Source organism: Rhipicephalus microplus, chromosome 1 (genome assembly GCF_043290135.1).
Source record: "Rhipicephalus microplus isolate Deutch F79 chromosome 1, USDA_Rmic, whole genome shotgun sequence".
Lineage (NCBI taxonomy): Eukaryota > Metazoa > Arthropoda > Arachnida > Ixodida > Ixodidae > Rhipicephalus > Rhipicephalus microplus.
The window spans coordinates 7,593,026-7,614,036 of NC_134700.1; the positions used below are offsets into that span (position 1 = coordinate 7,593,026).

Below are 21,011 nucleotides of genomic sequence, written 5' to 3' on the forward strand. Positions count from 1 at the left end.
AGTCAGCGCCGTCTTTTTTTTCTCTTTTGCTCCTTCCCTGTCCTGTATTTTTTCTGGTGTTGCCCTGTAAGTAAGTTCACAATGGATCCTAACCAACAGGTCCAACTTACCGTCTTACTTCATCAAAAGTTATTTAAAAACTCTGAGGAGTGATCATATACATCTGTCACATTTGTGTACAAACTGTTTCGAAGGGCACTTAAGGCTTCCCTAGGGTCTCTTGAGGAGAGCAGTGAGGATTCAGTTTCAGTTAATTTCCTTAAAGACCCCATTTATAGGGGTGTTATACAAGGCGTGGAGTACATGATGTAATGCGAAATCGAAAATAAAGACAAAAAGTAATTCAAAAAATATTTTTAAGTATGTTGATACACTGTGCAAATGAAAACACATTAAGTAAAGCCACACATTAAAAAGTTAATCAGTTTGATAACACTTCCAAAAAACAACAGGTAAGAAGAAAACGTAATAACTACCGTAAATATTGCTCTCAAATAACACTGCATAAATAAATACAATGCAAGAAACAATAAACACCGTATAAATAAATACGCATGATAAATGATGACTCTCTATAATTAATGGTAATTAATTAGGCAAAGCATAACACAAAGTTGTCTTGATCATATAGTGTTCATTTGTTACGAAAACATGGTGGGGAAGTGCACTCCAATTTAATGCTATTTGAAAGAAAAATGAAGCAGACAAGGTAGTTGTGTGTGAACATGATTTTAAAACCTGCGGCGGAAGACCAGTGTTTTGCGATATTCTTGTGGGTGCAGTGATACACGGCATGTGATTAACTCGACTATATAAAAACCAGAGTGGTAGGGGTTTTGCATGAATGTGGCATAATTGGGTATTTATGGGGAATGCCTAATTGTTATTTCATCTTTATTATTTCTGTTTATTGAATGAACGAGAAGCGTTGCCTTCAGCGAGTGGAGAGAAGCTGGTGTTGGGTTGTGCCCCTCTACTGGCTGAAGGTACATTGCTTTCATCGCATCTACTCGAGTCAAGCAAAGCGCGGAGTAAGCAAAAGCCAAGTAAAGACGCCCTTGACTGAATTTCGAAGGCGTGATTTAGTGCCTACATATGCGGGGTGGCCAGTGAACAGTTGTGCAGCACAAGCAGTCGGTTTTTACTAACAGATGCTGCCTGCGTCGGCATTAGGAGGAGAAAGAAAGGAGGGGAGCGACAGTCTTGCAGGTGTCTTCCTGGACTGACACGGTACGCGAGCATGCGCAGTAAGAGTGTAGACGGCGCCGTTGACATCAGATCCGCGACATCATGTGAATAAGAAATGCTCCCCATTTAAAAGACCAAGGCTGGCTATTGTACGATGACGCGAAAGTGACTGTAACTCAGATGTTTCATTTAGGGTGGATATGCTGACGTCATATGGGTAGGATGAATGAATGTACCTTGTTGCACGATTTTGAAAAGACACAAGAGCTTTGATGAGGTATTTTATTATGGGTCCCATATTGGTGAGGCATATTCAACTTTAAGCCTGATTAGTGATATGTACGCATGTAGTCTCACGTCATGTCGGGCATGACATAAGTAGTGCCTCAAAAAGCCGAGCGATTGGTCTGCCAATGAGAGCATGGTGTTAATATGTGTGCCCCATTAAGCCCACTGGGGGGCAAAGGCCTCTTCCATAATCTGCCAATCAACCCGATGATGTGCTTTCAGTCAAGCAACATGTTTTGAAGTGTAGTTTATCTTTCAGCACAACCTAATTATGAGGGTACCAAAAGTATTGGCGTCATCTATGCAAAAATGCGCGCGCACAATGCGGTCAAGCATACAAAATTATTTTAGGAGATATCTTTACGCCATTCAAATGTTTAAATTGTCCGAGCTCTTCTATTTCTTTTTGATACATTGTTTCTAAAAAGGTACAAAAATAAAAGGAAATAAAATAATTTAGCCAAGCCAACTCGAATTCAAGCATTTCAATAAACATATTTTCCCGAGAGGAGCTTGTCTGCCGTCTTCGCTAATTAGTTAAGCGACAGTGCACTTTTGTCCATCTAGTCAGGCTCGAATTGACCCGGTGATGTGCTTTCGCTTGCCACGTTATACCTGCGAACTTTTAAATCTCATCAGCCCACCTGAATTTCTGTCTCCCCTTCTTGCTTTTGCCTTTTCTGGGAATCCAGTCAGTTACCTTTAATGGCCAGCGCTTATCCTGCCTACGAGCTACGTGCACGACCCCTGTCCATTTTTCTTCCTGATTTCAACTGTGATATTCTTAACCCCGGTTTGTTCTCTGACCCACTCTGCTCTCTTTTGTCTAAGTTGACACCTTTCATTTTTTTTTCCATCGTTTGCTGCGTCGTCCTCAACTTAAGCATAGCCCTACTTGCAAGCCTCCAAGTTTCCGCTCCGTAGGTAAGTACCGGCAATATGTAGCGGCTATATACCTTCCTCTTGAGGTTTAGTGGCAGATTACCATTCATGATTTTAAAATGCTTGCCGACGTGATCCACCCCATCCTTATTTTTCTAGTTATTTCACCCTCACGGTTCGGCTCCGCGGTTACTACTTGTTTTAAGTAAACATATTCTTTTACAACTGCCAGCATCTCTCCACCTACCGCAAAGTGCTGTTTTCTGCCGAGACTGTTTCACAATACTTCAGTTTTGTGCATATTAATTTTAAGACCTGCTTGTTTGCTTTTTTTTTTTCTGTATTAAGTTCAGTAATGGTGAGCTGTAATTCATCCCCTGAGTTACTCATGACGGCAATGTCATGAGCGAATTGCAGGTTACTAAGGTATACATATTCTTCACTAACTCTTATCCTTCTTTCTTCCCAATATAGGGTCCTGAGAACCTCCTGTAAACACGTGGTGAATAGCATATTGGAGAGCTCGTATCTCCCTGCTTTACACCTTTCTTTATTGGGATTCTGTTGCTTTCTTAGAGAACTATGATGGCTGTAGATCCACTGTAGATTTCTTCCAGTATGTTTATCTGGGTTCTTTAATGCTCTGATTTCACAGTGCCTGTATTACTGCCTGACACTATAGAATCAGGGCGTAGATGAAGTATATATAAACATTCTGGAAGAAATCTACAGGGGATCAACTGTTACCATAGTGCTTCATAAAGAAAGCAACAGAATACCAATCAAGAAGGGTGTAAGGCGGGGGACACAATCTCCCCAATGCTATTTACCGCGTGCTTACAGGAGGTTTTCAGAAGCCTAGAATGGGGACAGTTAGAGATAAGAGTTAATGGAGAGTACCTTAGTAACCTGCACTTCGCCGATGACATTGCATTGCTGAGTAACTCAGGGGACGAATTGCAACTCATGATTACGGAGTTAGACAAGGAGAGCCGAAAGGTGGGTTTTAAAATGAATCTGCAGAAAACGAAAGTAATGTACAACAACCTCGGAAAGGAGCAGCGCTTCGAGATAGGTAATAGTGCACTTGAAGTTGTAAAAGACTATGTCTACTTAGGGCAGGTAATAACCGCAGAGCCGAACCACGAGATTGAAGTAACTAGAAGAATAAGAATGGGGTAGAGCACATTCGGCAAGCACTCTCAAATTATGACAGGTAGATTGCAACTATCCCTCAAAAGGAAGGTATATAACAGCTGTATCTTGCCGGTACTTAGCTACGGAGCAGAAACCTGGAGACTTACAAAGAGGGTTCAGCTTAAATTGAGGACGACACAGCGAGCAATGGAAAGAAAAATGGTAGGTATAACCTTAAGAGACAAGAAGAGAGCAGAGTGGATTAGGGGACAAACAGGGGTTAAGGATATCATAGTTGAAATAAAGAAGAGGAAATGAACATGGGCCGGGCATGTAGCGCGTAGACAGGATAACCGCTGGTCATTAAGGGTAACTAACTGGATTCCCAGAGAAGGAGGGGGAGACTGAAGGTTAGGTGGGCAGATGAGATTAAGAAGTTTGGGGGTATAAATTGGCAGCAGCAAGCACAGGACCGGGTTAACTGGCGGAACATGGGAGAGGCCTTTGTCCTGCAGTGGCAAAGTCAGGCTGATGATGATGATGATGTATTGCTGCTGATATCTACTCTGAGTCAAATTCTTTCTTAGAATCTAGGAAGGCTGTATATAGGGGTTGGTTGTATTTCACGCATTTTTCTATTATGTGATTAGTAGTATGAATACGGTCTATAATGGAGTAGCCTGTACGAAATCCTGCTTGGTCTTTGGTTGATTGAACTCTAATGTCGCCTAAATTTTGTTAGCTGCTATTTTCGCAAATAGTTTCTAGAGAACAGACAGTAAGCTGATTGGCCTGTAATTTTTGAAACCCTTGTTGTCTCCTTTCTCATGAATTAAGATGATGTTGGCATTGTTCCAAGATTTTGGTACCCATTCTATCAAGAGACACTTCGTATAGAGTGGCATAGCCCAAAGGGGGTTGGGGGGCTTCAAACTTTCTCCCAGAATTTTTTCACTCAGTTCCCCCCCTCGCCCGCCACTTACCCACCTTTTTTTTTCACCGCTTCGTGCTGACATGATTTAGACTCTAAGTGGTGCTACTATCACAATATTGTTACGGAAGCTATTACGGATGTGATGGGTTTATTTACACTGAAAACTGTCAGCGCTCTACCGTCACTGCCGAATCACCATCGCTCGATATCGTCCGATCTCTTCTTCCTCGCTCTTTCAGTCCGCGTTACATTTCCCTCCGGGCCAGACGAAGCTCACCGAGCGAGTAGAAATGATCGGTTGTTGTAGGGCTTCAATCAGGCAATGTGCACAATTTGCGTCTTGCGCGAACGCCGGTTCTGAGCTGTCACTTTCGCAACAGCGTAAGTGATGTCACTTAGGCACTGAGTAATGACGAATGGTCCCGAGTACTTAGAAAGAAACTTCTGGCAAAATCCCTTCTTTCGAACAGGCGTCCACAGCCAGACCAAATCACCTGTAGTGAAAGTCACGGGCCGGTGTTTTGCGTCGTAACGGTTTTTCGCGCGAGTGTGGGCGGAAAGAGTTCGGAGCCGAGCAAATCGACGAGATTCTTCGGCGCGACACAAAGTCTGCGCGACACTGCCATTTTCGTTCGTCGAAAAAGGAAGTATGGTGTCAAGGAAACTTTGGGGATGACGAGCATAGAGAAGAAAAAAAGACGTATAACCCGTGACTTCGTGTTTTCGCGGTATTAAAGGCGTATGTAACAAAAGGTAATACGGCATCCCAGTTCTTGTGATCCGCTGCGACGTACATTGAAAGCATGTTGATGATGATATGATTGGTGCGCTCAGTGAGGCCGTTGGTCTGAGGGTGGTATAGCGTGGAATGGCGATACTGACACCCACAAAGCCGTAGCAACTCTTCGACAACGTCAGCAGTAAACTGTCGGCCGCGATCACTTATCACCACACGAGGGGCCTCGTGACGAAGTATGATCAAGTGTAGAAGAAATCATGACACATCAGATGATGTGGCTGAAGCAACCGCCATCGTTTCAGTATACCGCATCAGGTAATCTACGCACACAATAATCCAGCAGCGGCCGGTAGTAGACTTGGGGAAAGGGCCCAGTAAATCTATGCCTACTTTTTCGAATGGTGATGCCGGTGGCTTAACCTGCTGCAGTGGGCCGGCCAATGGTGTGGTAGGTTGTTTGTGGCGTTGGCAGACATCACAACTTGCGACGTAGTGCTTGGTGGTCTTTCAGAGTCGAGGCCAGTAAAAACGTTGTCGGATACGGTGAAGCGTTCCGGCAAATCCAAGGTGCCCAGACGTGATGTCATTGTGCATGGCTTGGAATACTGCAAGACGCAGGCATTCTGGCACGACGAGGAGTAGTGTGGAACCATGGCTGGAGTAATTTCTTGCGATATAGTAGGGCGTCATGAATCACGAATGGCGAGGTGCGGTTAGAGCTACAAGCCACATCCATCATTGGTTTCAGCGAAGGGTCACGCTGTTGCTCGTGACGGAAGACGTCCAAATTTGGGAAGTTGGATGAGATTGCGGCCAGGTAGTTGTCCAAATCATCATCATCAGCATCCACAGTCGGAGATAGAAGACGAGATAAGCAGTCGGCATCTGCGTGACATCGACCGCTCTTGTAGGTCACAGAATAATTATATTCTTGAAGCCGTAAGGCCCAGCGAGCCAACCGACCAGCTGGGTCACGTAGTCCGACAAGCCAACAAAGCGAATGATGATTTGTGAGGATCTTGAACTGCCGGCCGTACAAATAAGGTCTGAACTTTTGGACGGCGAAAACAACTGCAAGACATTCCAGTTCGGTGACCGTATAATTCCTCTCCGCCTTAGTCAAAGTACGACTTGCATACGCCACGACGTGTTGGCGGCTGTCGTGATATTGAACTAGCACGGCACCAACACCGATACCACTAGCATCTGTATGCAGTTCCGTGAGTGCCTCTGGATCGAAATGGCGCAAGAGGGGCCCGGAAGTAAGCAAATACTTCAGCTGCTCGAAAGCAGCCTCACACTCAACAGTCCATCGGAATGGGGCGTTTTTGCGGAGCAACTCTGTCAGGGGATGAGCAAGCTGGGCGAAGTCTTTGATAAACCGACGAAAATAAGAACACAGGCCCACGAAGCTATGGAGTTCCTTCACAGACGTCGGTTACTTGAAGTCTCGGACAACACTGATTTTGTGCGGGTCTGGTCTTATACCGTCCCTGTCGACTAGATATCCAAGCACAAGGGCTTGACGCTCACCAAAATGACACTTCTTTGCGTTTAAAACGAGACCAGCTTGTTTGACGCAATCTAGAACAACGCTAAGTTGATGGTTATGCTCGTGGAATGTCTTGCCAAAAATAATTACATCATCAAGATAACACATACATATCTCCCATTTGAGACCGCGAAGGATGGAGTCCATGAATCGCTCGAAGGTAGCTGGGGCATTACATAAGCCAAATGGCATAACGTTGAATTTAAATAACCCATCAGGCGAGACAAAAGCAGTCTTCTCTTTGTCAGACGGATGCATTGGTATTTGCCAGTATCCAGACCTTAGGTCGACGAACGAAAAGTATGCGGCCGAGTGCAGACAATCAACAGCATCGTCGATGCGTGGTAGCGAATACACGTCTTTCTTTGTGACGGCGTTGAGACGGCGGTAGTCTACACAAAATCGCCAAGAGTTGTCTTTCTTTTTTACCAATATAACAGGAGCTGCCCAGGGACTGCTTGACTCTTGAATAACACCTTTCTACAGCATGTTGTTGACCTGATCGGTGATCACTTGCCTCTCTGACAGGGATACGCGATAGGGTTTTTGGCGTATCGGTATAGCATCTCCCGTGTTGATGCGGTGGTGCATACGGGATTCGGGCAACATGGAACAATGCTTGTTTCGAGCGAAATCAAAGACTCCCGCGTAGCGTGTAAGTACTTCCTCAAGGATATTCTGCTCGGAAGAAGGCAACGACTTATTGATCATACGTTTAATCTCGGCTGAGTAGTTGGGCGCAGTCTGACTTATGGCGGGAGACTCTGAGACCATTCTGACGTCAATTGTGGCCTGCTCCTCGAACGTTCCCAGTTTGAATCCGGCTGGTAGAACAACAGGCTCTGAGGCTGCGTTGAGCGCCCACAAGCAAGCATGTCTGTCTATGGCTGTAAGGACAGACTGTGGGACCAGCACATTTTTCTTGATGGCGTTTCATGATCAGGCTCCACAAGTCCAGTGCAGGGTCCTGAGCGGACATGAGAAGAGCATACGGGTACAAACACTGCTGTCCGACCAGGGATCGTCACATCCTCAGACAACGAAAGAGCATCGATGGGCAAAGTCGGAAAATCGTCAATTATTGCAGCGGGCAACGTACTTTGTAGAAGAATCTCTCCAGTTCCACAGTCAAGCGTAGCGCCGCATTCATGAAGGAGGTCTATCCCTAAAATGACGTCATGAGTTGCGCGAGCCAGTACAGTGAATTCAACTCGGAAATTTTGTCCACCAATCGTGAGCACAACTGAACAAATAGCAACAGGGCATAAGGCTTCGCCTCCAACTCCATGAAAAGTTTCTTTACGATTCCACGCGAACATAACTTTGTGACCCAAGAATTGATGTTTGAAACGAAGGCTCATAACCGAAACAGCAGCACCAGTGTCTACAAAAGCAAGAATATCTACATCGTCTATACACACACGCACTTTGTTCATCAACGTCACAACAGAAGGAGGAATTGGCGAAACTAACCGTCCCGCGACCGCACCTCCATCGGTCGCACCAGTTTGTTTCCCAGCTGGTGCTGGGAAGGTGACCGACGACGTGGAGACGGCAACCGGCGGGACCGTGTCGGAGGCGGCGTCAGGCTTCGCTCGGAGGCGGGCGACTCGCTGCGAAATTTGTTAGGCCATATCTGTCGGGGACGGTGGTCGGCCAGGTGAGAGGTCCAGGTTTCGTGCATACGAGGCTGGTGCGTCGAAAAACGTGGCGGCACAGTCGTTTCGTACATACGAGCCGGATACGTCGAAAAACGTGGCGGTGCAAGCGGCCGTCTGGGACAGAAGCGCGAAATATGCCATGGGAGACCACATGTGTAGCAAACGGGGACTTGTCGGCTTACATTAGCAGGAGCAGAGGTGGCAGAAGTACGCGGAGACGGGTCGTGCTCCGCAGGAACATTTTGTGATGACACATAGTAATCTTCTGGTAGAGGCCTGGTTGACGACGGTCGGAGGTCCGCAGCAGCACGTCGAGATGATGACATCCGGTGGTGGCCACGACCCGTCGGGGAAAACGGAAGCCGCGGGGTAAAATCTGCAGTTTCTGTGCGTGGTCGGTTTTCGACGTGGCGCTCTCGCATCCAGTAGGGAGGTGGTCCGGGGCACGCGGCGAACGAGCATTGGTGATAAACGTCACCTGCTTGAAGTCGTACGAGCTCTTCTCGAACTACCCGACGTACGAGGAAGGGAATGTCTTCGCAGGCGGCAACGTCCATACTTGCGACAGAGGGAACATTGTCCAAGCGCCCTAACTTGGGTAGAATTCTCCGGGTCTTCAACGCCTCGAATGCGCGACACTGCTGCCTGAAAATCGAAGGAGTGTTCAAGTGTTCTTTTGTTATCAAAAAATTGTACACGTCCTCGGCAATGCCTTTTAACAAATGACCGACTTTGTCTTCGTCAGACATATTTGCGTTGACAATCCCGCAAAGCTTCAATACTTCTTCAATGTAGGTTGTGCACGTCTTGCCGGGCAACTGAGCCCTACGTGACAGCGTTTGCTCAGCTTTCTTTTTCATGAAACTCGTGTCCGCAAAGCAAGCCTTCAGTTCCTTAACAAATATATCCCAAGTGGGGAGGACATGTTCATGGTTCTCAAACCAAAGCAAGGCTGTCCCCGCAAGGAAGAATACAACGTTCACGAGCTTCGCCGGTGCGCCCCATTCGTAGTAGCGGCTCACTCTGTCGAAGTGTTTTAGCCAAGCGTCCACATCTTCGGCAATTTTACCTGAGAAATTCGTGGCTCAGGTGCCCAGTAGTCTGGTTGTCGAGGTCGACGGCCACCTTGTGCCGTGTCGGTGGCACTGGTGCATGCAGCAGCGTAGTACGTCAATGGGATTGCTGTGTCGTCGTTCATGCTGATGTTGTCCGGGGGTATCCAGCTAAGCGTCTGCTTCTTTGAAGAACTTATGCTGCGGGGTCCAGGATGGCAAGTTACCCAGCACCGCTCCACCAAAGCTGATACGGATGTGATGGATTTATTCACACTTAAAAATGTCAGCGCTCTACCGTCACTGCCAAATCACCATCGCTCGAGAGCTTCCGATCTCTTCTTCTTCCTCGCTCTTTCAGTCCGCGTTACAATATAATTCCTGGATGCTTTTACAGTGAATAATGTTTTTTGCACAGGAAAAAGCATGTCGCGGTGTTTGTCAAAGCGTTGGCACTGAAATTTTGGGCAGGAATCTCGGCTGCAAGCATTTTCAGCTGGCTCATAAATGGAAGTGATACTGCAGCGGTGGTCATACTTCTACCCGCTGGAACGCATTTCACAGAGTTGGTCTCTGCAATAAATTTCGCAAGGCAGAGGTTCGTTTTATGGGGAAAGCCAGGCACAGTTCAAAGATCTGATGGGCCACGTTCAAGCATATTACAATGTGACTCTTTGAACGTGTGCTAAGATATACTGAAGCCAGAGACTAACATTTCTGTTGAGCCTTTGCACGTTCTGCTAACAACTAAACACACATACACACACGCACATGAAAAGACTCAACCACACACACACGTGCGACAGATATTCAGCTCATTCAGCGAACTTCACTTGTACTATGCAAATTCACAATATATTCAAACATATCTTTACTATGCCCTGACTGCTAAAGGCACCTCGAAGTGTTGACTAGTGAAAAAGTGCAACACAGGCAAACGTTCAGGCCAATCACAACTTTAGAAGTGCCTACTAAAAGAGTCATCATGTAACTTAAGCTCATAAATAAAAAGATGATGGTGATAAACCTAAAATAGCATTATGAGAAATCTAGTGTGGGCAGTTGTAGTGAGTGCATGGTTCAATGTTCAGCAGTGTGGCAAACAGCTCAAAAATAATAAATATAAAGCTGAAAAATTATACAACGAACTAAAAATATTTTTATTGATTTACTTCGTCTGTTCATTCCTTTACATTGACTAGAAGGGCACACCAAGCGATTTCTACAACTAGCCACATTACACGTAACAAAAAATGCACAAACTGATGAATTATGGGTGAACATGTGTAAAAACAATATACATAGTAACCATAATTTTTTACAAGAAATGAAATAAACCCTGTGCAAGTAATGTTTCACACAGCAAACAGACACATCACATAGCAGAATGCAGCTGATTATCTTTTTCAATTGAAAAAGTGATTATCCTGCACAGTACATGTCATATTATAAGCCACATACGTTACCAAAAATTTACGAGAATAATCGTTACATGCAAACTTGGCTTGTTGCATTGCCATTCACACTTTTCGTATCTGCCAACCACGTTTGCAAGTGAAATGTGCCACCGAAAAGCAGAGTAGGCAATGGGAGAGAACGGAATCACTCTGCCACAAAGCCAAAGTGATTTTCAACGATTGTCTCAATCAGTTGAATTTGTGCTGTTAACGAAAAGTAGTGCATAGTGATTTTACCCAAACCGCCTTTTTTTTTTATTGCCACGGTGGTCCAGATGTTGTGGTGCTCCATTGCTGACCCGCAGGATGCGGAATGGAATCCCTGTTGTATTTTCAATGGAGGCGAAAATGCTCAAGGGCTGTGCACATTGATTTAGGCGCATGTTAACGATCCAAAGTGGCAAAATTTTTGGAACTCCCCATTGCAGCATCTCTCATAATCTTATAGTGGTTCTCATAATTGTCTCTCATAATCACCTTGTCGCCCACAAAAGCTCACACTGTCTATGATGGAGATCAGCTTTTTACTGTTTAATTCATTTTGTGCTTGCGCTGATGACTTCATCTTTTCAGCGATTGACTCACCTGTGAGTGCTTCTCGAAAACTTGGCGCATATAAAGCAGCAGTCTTGTGGCTTGAAATTTGCGAGCGTGTTCTTCTGGTGTGTGAATGGAGAGGGCACCAAGCTTGCACCAAGAACTCGATGAGTCCCCTTGCCTGAACTTTTTTTCCGAAAAGCACACTTGTCTTGCTCCCTCATGATATTTGGAATACACCAATAGCCAGAAAAGGATTTGTTGCCAGTGAGGATGGAACTACAGTTTGCGCTTATCTGAGGGAAAGCTGTAGGTAGAGCCTGATTTCCATGTCGTCATTAGAAAATGTCGTCTAATCTCGATGAGCTGCAACTCCTGGCATCTTTGCCAGTTCAACTTGTAAAGAGCAATGTCGTTGTCAGGAATCGTGGTTTTCGTTCATGCATCAAGCTCCGATCGGTTTTCAGGAGTTCTTTCGGAACACGAGTCTTATTCAGGCAATGCAGAACTATCGCTAGAAACCGTTTCTTTGGCTGCTGTAGCTTTTTCGCCTGTTGATTGTCGAGTGTGCACTGGGAGCAGCATCGCCTTTTGAGAAATAATCATCAAGCCTTTACCATGCAGCATTTCGACGTGGCCATTGAGTCTCATAGAGAGGCACTGATTGACACCGAACACGAACTACCCAGCAATATGTGTAGGCAGCGTATTTCAAGGGGATGACTTCGCATTGCTAGAAAGCAATATGCTCAGCAAAGCTTGCCACACTATAATACTATGCTGCAGTCAACGGGTGAAACTTGTGTGGCCACAATAATTGTAGAACACTTTTGTGTTGCATATGAAGCACTGAAAAGTACAAAAACTTTTCTGTTCACTGCAGATTTTCCTTTCCCCAGATAATAAGCTCACTCAATCAATGGTCCGCTCAATAAATAACTTGCTATAGTTTTCTTGAACAGTTGTCCTGTGGCTCAAGGTGAGTTCGTTTGCAAAGGTACGCCACTCAGCCTCATGTGAGCCCATTCGTGACACTGCAGGCAGCGGTAAGACAATATTTTGTAGTTGTAAATGCACAACTCTGGCCAGTATAAAGGTGTAAATGCAAAGCACTGCTCGAAGCATTTGGACACAGCTGAAGCAGTGTTTTTATTCATGTAGGCTTGTTTCGCAGCACCTCAGAGAACTAGGCTGCTCATGCCGGTTTCAGGCGACATAGCAGGGGATGTGTTTTCATAGAGCGGCCGTGATTGTATCGACGAAATTTCTAGGAAATTTGTTCTGCGAGTTTATAGCAATGGAATCCTGTTAACATAATCATGTATTTATCTTGAGTTTTATTTTTATTGCATTTAACTTCTCAACTGTTACTGCAATGCGTACGTTACTGGCATCCAAACATTGCGTCAAAAGCATTGTTTCGAAAGAATTGCATCAATGCATTGATTCTGGGAAGTAAACATAACCACCATCTTATTTCTTAATTGCCTTGTAAAGTGTGAATATGTACGTTCCACCTGAATTTGTTTTTGAGAGTCAGACTTGTATGGGAAATTTCTATTTGCGTCACTGAGCAAGCAATTTATGCACTCTTGTAGCACAAATAATTGTCTTGGCCATCAGAGGGTGAATTCTGGCATCAGGTCGAGCAAAGAAGGCATGCCATTAGTGGCATAGCCAGGGGGTGCCACACTGGGCGCATGCCCCTCTTCCGCAAATATATATTCATATAATTTTGTTATGGCTTACAGAATGCAAAATGACAATTTTTTTGACCGGCCCCCACTTTGGATCAAAGAGGTGCCCTCTACCCTTTACCCTTAGAAGAATTTCCGGCGATGCCCCTGCATGTCTTAGAGACTTTCAATGTGCATTTATCAGTGCATCGCATCATGCATAGCACGTATGAAGGGAATGTAAAAATGGCAGCTAAAGTTACGAGCAGCATCAGGAATAGTGGGCCAAGTACTTGTCCGTTAATGCTCCTGGAACAGGGACTATAAATGACACTTGAGTTTCTAGAAAACATTATTCACATTAGGGGAGTAGAGAGCACAAGAGCTGTTGCCTCGTATAGTTTATATGTTGCTGCTATTGGCCACGAGATCGAGCAGAGGCACCGCTTGGTGGCAGCTGGCCAAAATGGTGAAGTGTGGATTGCTCCTTGCGTTGTCTGCCAAACCACGTCGTGTTTCTCTGTACGCATACATCATGCACGTTCTCAAAGTGTGGTTTGTCTGATCAAATCAGTGCTAGTGTAACTGTTTCTACGTATGCCTGAAACGATGTACAAAGGCATTTGGTCTTGCTCAGCTGCTAGTGCATTGTATTAAGATCGGCAGGTGCAACTTTCCAGAGTATTGTCATTGTACGCTCTATTCACCAGAATAATTTCAGAGTGGGTGCCGTTTTTGTTTCAAGCGCATCGCAAGATGCTCCTGGCATCCTCCCAAACATGAGAACTATTACATACTGTTTGAATGCAGTGTTTACAGTGACTCGGTTGTTGAAAAAGAAAAAAACAGGCTCTAGGCCATGCACTCGCACGCTGTTGGTAGGTGTACAACTACGGCACTGTAGTTTATCAATCATGCGAGGAGCCATAGTTGTGTTTATCTGGCGTGGTACCAAATACATAGAAATATTACTATCACGTAATCTGTGTGATCTCGGTAGTTACACTGTACTTAAAACAGAGTTACCGTGTGCAACCGAGTGCTTATATTTAAGAACTCTTTAAAGAGCCCAGACGTTGAAAATTAATTCAGACGGCATGCCTTATATATAATGTCGTATAATTTCACTGAAAATGTAATCTTTTTTACATTGTTTTCAATGTTTATGTGGCATTGTTAGTGACCAACGGAATGTGGTGGTAATTTTTGTCTGGAAAAAAAAAACATGCTTGTTCGATTAACTAAGCCTTTGTTGTAGCACCGTCGTGCATGTAATCTATCGATGAAAGCTTCCTGGTGAACTCTTCTGTAAGATTTTTACTGATGCAAGAACATGTGCGTGAACATGTGATGCAAGAACATACTTATCCACTGTCCCATATTTTATGGTGAACAGAATGAGAGAAAAAAAAAGTTATATGCATACAAGATGCAAACAGTGGCACTGTACGAATTGCACAGATATGCAGGCTTTCTACGATCTTTCTTTTTTTTTTTGTAGTACGCAGATGACACAAATGTAAATAAGTAGTTCATTCACGCTACACCAGTGCGTAGCAGGCGGAACACTAGCTAACCACACACAACACAGCAAAGGCGTGATTTAGTGCGAAAGCTTGAAGTGAGTCACCTAGGGCGAGCATCCCTATGAAAGGCAGGATGCGCTTACTCGTGAGTTATGTTAAAGTTGCATAGGCATCGCGCACCGAGCGTAGATATTAACAGTAAACTGTAGTCAAAGCATCTTATCCGCCGACAATTGGCTCAGACCACACGCATTGAAGAGCCACTGTGTGTATTTGTATACGTGCCGCCGGCCGCCTATCCACGTTGTGCGGGTATGATGCTGCCACTTATAGCCCGATCTCGCCGCGATAGCAATAAAGCCGTGGTCACATCGCCGGTGTGAGGCACACGACAGTGCCAGCGATGCTCTAACTGTGTCCATAACTGTAATAAACTATGATATTTGTAGGTGCGAGAAATCACTGTAACAATGTAGCAGTAATCTGCTGGTTTTGTCACACTCGTCCATCATCTGTTTGCTAGACCCAAAAGCGCTCAGACGACTGCGCCACAGCTCCCTTTTAATCTTATATATGTCGCCTTTTTTTGTGTTATAGTAACTCCTTATCATATTTGGACTAGCTTGATACAAGATAGCACGGTCTTGTCCACAGGCGAATTATTTATGCAGCTGCTAGGCATGGTGATGGCGAAATGGGATGCCACTGCACAAGATGAAGCGAGGAAACAAGCCTTACGTTCTCCTGGTTACGTTTCACATATTTCTTTCATTTGCCTGTGCATAGATCAGACGCAAAAGGTCTCGTGCAGAGATTGAGCTCCGGCAGTGAACATCCCAGAGCCAACCACCACAGTGCTTCTCGCAGCTAGAATGTTGCTCCGAGATGTGAAGGGCTTGATCTATGCGTTAGAAAATAGACAAACCATGAAAGCTACACACAGACACTAGTGCACCACAGCAGTAGTGCATCGTCTGCTATGAAGGTTAGTCATGGCGGCACCTTGCAGCATCTCTGGTTCCTACGCATCAATTTTCAGCTGCATACGCCTCCGTAGAGGTGGCGCCGGTGAGCAGGTTGAAAGTTTATAGAGGAGGCCGTGGTCGCAAGTTACGTAATGTATTGACTCCTATGTGGGCATTTGCTGATGCTCCAAATATGTTTTGTTGTAATGACACTATAGTCATTAGGGTTTTGACTGTGTGTGACATTTCAATAGGCTCTGCGATGCATTTCGTAAAACTTGAAACAACCAACAACCACCATAAAAACATGCATAAACTCGTTCTTACCATCTTCAGGCTAGATCTGATCGAAAAACCGTTTGCTGTGCATTTCACAGACCAAAAAGCAGAAATAATGAAGGCAAGACGGAATCCACAACTCAACATGACACATTATTTATGACCAATAAACACGGTACATATATAACTGTACACCACTTTGTCACTCATTTACATGCGGGAGTGGGCTATGTCAAGGGTGATTTTCAGTAACTACAAACGATTCTACTGCTTTGCCAACTCGTCATCATTCACTTAATGGAGATGCTGTGAATTTTTTTTTCCTTTTTTCTGCACTTCATGTGTTCAAGAATTTTCTGCTCTGCATTTGAATTGATACTATTAAAATGCCGAATGAGTTGCTCATTGTCCATTATTATTAATTTACACATTACATGTTACATTTGTTTTATATTTGTATGTTTTGTCTGTTACTTTATACTTACGGCTGTGTTCAATACGTTTTATATTGTGTCCTTCACCAACTCTTGCTATTCTCTGAAGCCCTGCTTAATGTTAGGTTTCCGTGGCAGTCTTGCAGGGAACCTGTTTGTTCTTATGTCTGCTCATAAGTAATATTGCGTAGCACTATCTTTAGCAGTTTTTTAACATCACTACAATGCCATTAAAGTATTGTCATAAGTAAAGATCATGCAGCAGGAAAATCACAACGATAATGAAGCTTTCAAAGCGTTTGAAGCAGCATAAGCACACGCTTGAAAGGTTCCACAGATATTGAAGCATCTGCAACGAGCTGAAAAAGTGAGCAAGCTGGCGTGGTCCGGGAGGACACGGCAGGAGAAGGTCGCATTGCCAGATGATGTACCAGCTACGGACATTCGAGCCTGATGCCTGAGACGCGGGCGTGACGAGGTGGCCATTAAAATAGGTGGTGGTCGAAAGGAGGCTCCTCCAAGATGCAGCAGCTGCGCCCAGCAAGGACGAGCATTTTAATCGCAAGCCCCCCCTTCAGAAGCAAGCCGTCCATGGCAATTTCTGGAGCGACATATCATCAGTGCAATGCCACACCGGGTAGAGAAGCTGACGAATGTGTCAGTCATAACTGTTCCTGTCAAGCCAGTGGTATAAGAACCGATGTGGACAAGGGTCATAGAACTGAACTAATTGCAGAATAGAGTGACGCTGACTGGATTGAGGCACCGTGTGTGATCTGAACATTAAAGTGAGAGTAGCCTAACAAAGTCACGGTCCTGAAGCTAGACTTACAAAATAAGTTATCAGATGATAAGACTCTGTAGGACCATTTATTGTTTAGAATTAGGCGTTCGTAACAGTTTCAATTTGGTTATTGTGAACAGTCTTGTTGTGTTTTTTTAATATTTCTTAGTGTGCTGTGATTTTTTTTACATAAATGTGTTGTTTGGACACTCTGGGTCTTTGACCGAGTCCACTGCTCGTGACCGCTCGTAATCCGTCACAAGTCACCATCATCAGCTGGGCGACGCCCACTGCAGAACAAAGGCCTCTCCCATGTTGCACCAGTCAACTTGGTCCTGTGCTTACTGCTGCCACTTTATACAGCAAACGTCTTAACTTCACCTGCCCACCGAACTTTCTGTCTTTCCCTCACCTACTTAACTTTTTTAGAAATCCAGTCAGTTGCCAATAATGACCAGCGATTATCCTGTCTATGAGCTACATGCCCAGCCCACGTTCGTTTCTTCTTGATTTCAACTATGATATCCTTAACCCCGGTATGTCTTCTGACCCACTCTACTTTTTTCTTAAGGTTACACCTATCATTTTCCTTTCTGTCACTCGCTTCGTCGTCCTCAATTTAAGCTGAACCCTCTTTGCAAGCCTCCAGGTTTTCGCTCCGTCAGTAAGTACCGGCAAGATATACAGTACCGGCGCCGTGACAAGTGATAAGTAGGAGTTGTGAACCACATAATGAAGCAGTGCCAAACAGTGATTCTGAAAGATTTGGCTGTCACTTTGATACTACCATCATCATCATTTATTTTACCCTTAAAGGCCCTTTTCAGGGTATTACATAAGGGGCGAGGGACAAAAGCATCGAAAACAGCATGGTCATTATTATGTAAGGGGACAAAAGCAACAATAACACCATAATGATTATTATACAATTACTGCCATTAGACGAGTGAGAATTGTTATTATCCAGGCATTTATCTGAATGTTGTGACAGCCACCAGGACCTTCTGTTTTTTCAAGCTGCATGCGCACAACCCAATGGCCACGTGATTGTGAGGAAGCAAACACTGCCTCTCTCTCTCTGCAGCTGCTGGAGTACATTGAGAGCCTGGCCGAGGTCCTGGTGGAACAAGGGAACCTAGATGGCGTCCTGCTCACAGGTGACGACTGTCTGTTAGCTGTATGCAGCATGAGCAGCATGAATGGCTCTTCCTTGCAGGTATGAGTGAGGAAGGTTCTCAGCTGCTTCAGCGATACCTGGATCGCACAGGCGACGTGCAGACGGTGAGCGTGGCTGCTCTGCAGAGCTACCCGAGTCCCCTAAGCTCCAGTCCCCGAGCGCAGCTCTGGGTTGACCACTATCGACATCTGCTGGACCAGTGGCAGCTGTGGTACCAGAGGTGAGCACCATTTCACCTACCTCTCAGCTACACCACTATCAAAAGCTCAGCAGTCATTCTACATTCGGTATGTACACATGGAATTTTGTGTTGATCGATCCACACAAAAGATGTAGCACAGACATCTGCTAACTAGATCTAACAGACAGTTGGCATGATTGTTTGTTAGATTTGAATAATATTGTGTCTAAAAAAGAAAACGGGCTTTTAAATGTACGCTTTTTTCTTTCACATTTGCTAGTGTGATTTGAACAGGTATACTACAGTGAAAGATGTGATGAGATCACAACACAGGTCACGTGTGGCGCCGTAGTTGCCTGCCGTCACTGCCGCCAGTGTCTATAACCACTATTGCACGAAATAAGAAAAAAAAATAGAAAACACCAGAGACATGGTGACATAGTGAGATTGGTACCCAGGTCCACTGCGTGCCAGCCCAGCATTCTACTGCTGAGGCACACCGATGCTTGGTACTCGTTCGCAAACTTGCCCTAGGCAGGCTTGACGTCGGGAAAGAAATCGCGTAATGTGAGTAATAAAGCGTTTTAGAACAACAAAGGAACAACCAGGCGTCACACAATGCGAATTCCGTTAACAAGTGCGTAGTCCAATGTTTCAACACATTACAAAAGCTTGTTCTTCATCACCTATTAACTGTGGCACATACCCTGTGTATCGTATCAGCACGTGTGTGCTTTCATATGCGCACACAGCACCTTTATTGTTATCAAAGCACACACACCTTTTCGCCCTCTTCCTACAGCAGTATATTAACTGCTGTCAATAAACAACGTCGTTCACTCTTTTGTTGCTGCCTCGCTGTGTCACTTCGTCAGCCCAGATGCCGATACATGGTGTCAGAAGTGGAATGGATTACCACTGGGTGGTGGTAATTCATTCCACTTCTGGTTCCGGTGCATTAAGGATGGACCACCTCAAGCCACTGGAACTACTGTGCTTATCGGCAGATGGCGGAAGACAATAAAAGTCTTTCATACAAAGGTTTGCGCTACTTCTTAACAACCTACCCTGACAAGCCAAAATCTGAAGAAGCAAAGACAGCGATCCTGCTGAGCATAGCTGGGGAAGAAGCAATATAAGTTTATAACAATTTCTTGTTTGTTGAAGAAGTGCACAAGAACGATTACAAGACAGTAGTCGCAAAGCTTGAGGCCTACTGCATCGAAAAGGAAAATGAAATGCATGAAAGGTATGTGAAAGGGTCAACAAGCCATCCTCAGCTTGGAAGCCTGTGATAACTTTGATCTAATCCAATGCACATGTGCCGATACGATATATCTCCCATCCTCAAAGAAGGTTGCTGAAACTGAATCATCATCATCATCATCAGCCTGACTACGTCCACTGCAGGACAAAAGCCTCTCCCATGTTCCGCCAGTTAACCCGGTCCTGTGCTTGCTGCTGCCAATTTATACCCGCAAACTTCATCTCATCTGCCCACCTAACCTTCTGCCTCCCCCTAACCCGCTTGCCTTCTCTGGGAATCCAGTTAGTTACCCTTAAAGACCAGCGGTTATCCTTTCTACGCGCTACATGCCCGGCCCATGTCCATTTCTTCTTCTTGATTTCAGCTGATATCCTTAACCCCCGTTTGTTCCCTAATCCACTCTGCTCTCTTCTTGTCTCTTAAGGTTACACCTACCATTTTTCTTTCCATCGCTCGCTGCGTCGTCCTTAATTTAAGCTGAACCCTCTTTGTAAGTCTCCAGGTTTCTGCTCCGTAGCTAAGTACCGGCAAGATACAGCTGTTATATACCTTTCTCTTGAGGGATAGTGGCAATCTACCTGTCATAATTTGAAAGTGCTTGCCAAATGTGCTCCACCCCATTCTTATTCTTCTAGTTACTTCAATCTCGTGGTTAGGCTCCGCGGTTATTACCTGCCATAGACATAGTCTTTTACAACTTGTAGTGCACTATTACCTATCTCTAAGCGCTGCTCTTTTCCGAGGTTGTTGTACACAACTTTTGTTTTCTGCAGATTCATCTTAAGACCCACCTTTCTGCTCTTCTTGTCGAACTCCGTAATCATGAGTTGCAATTCGTCCCCTGAGTTACTCGGCAATGCAATGTCATCAGCGAAGCGCAGGTTACTAAAGTACTCTCCATTAACTCTTATCCCTAACTGTTCCCATTCGAGGCTTCTGAAAACCTCCTGTAAGCACGCGGTAAATAGCATTGGGGAGATTGTGTCCCCCTGCCTTACACGCTTCTTGATTGGTATTTTGTTGCTTTCTTTATGAAGCACTATGGTATGGTAGCAGTTGATCCCCTGTAGATTTCTTCCAGGATGTTTAAATATACTTCATCGACGCCCTGATTCCGCAGTGTCTGCTTGACGGCTGATATTTCTACTGAATCAAATGCCTTTTCGTAATCTATGATTGATTGATGATTGATTTGTGGGGTTTAACGTCCCAAAACCACCATATGATTATGAGAGACGTCGTAGTGGAGAGCTGCGGAAATTTAGACCACCTGGGGTTCTTTAACGTGCACCCAA

General features: G+C 44.9%; 1 protein-coding gene across 9 annotated transcripts in view; it reads left to right on the plus strand.

Annotated features, from left to right (window-relative positions):
* Positions 1-21,011, plus strand: part of mio (GATOR complex protein mio) — a 768,187-nt gene that overhangs the window by 655,698 nt on the left and 91,478 nt on the right. For all 9 annotated transcript variants that reach the window (XM_075896295.1, XM_075895366.1, XM_075865082.1 and 6 more), the window contains 2 exons: positions 18,176-18,248; positions 18,308-18,488. In XM_075896295.1, the coding sequence (XP_075752410.1) occupies positions 18,176-18,248; positions 18,308-18,488 (254 nt within the window). The remainder of the gene's footprint in view (positions 1-18,175; positions 18,249-18,307; positions 18,489-21,011) is intronic.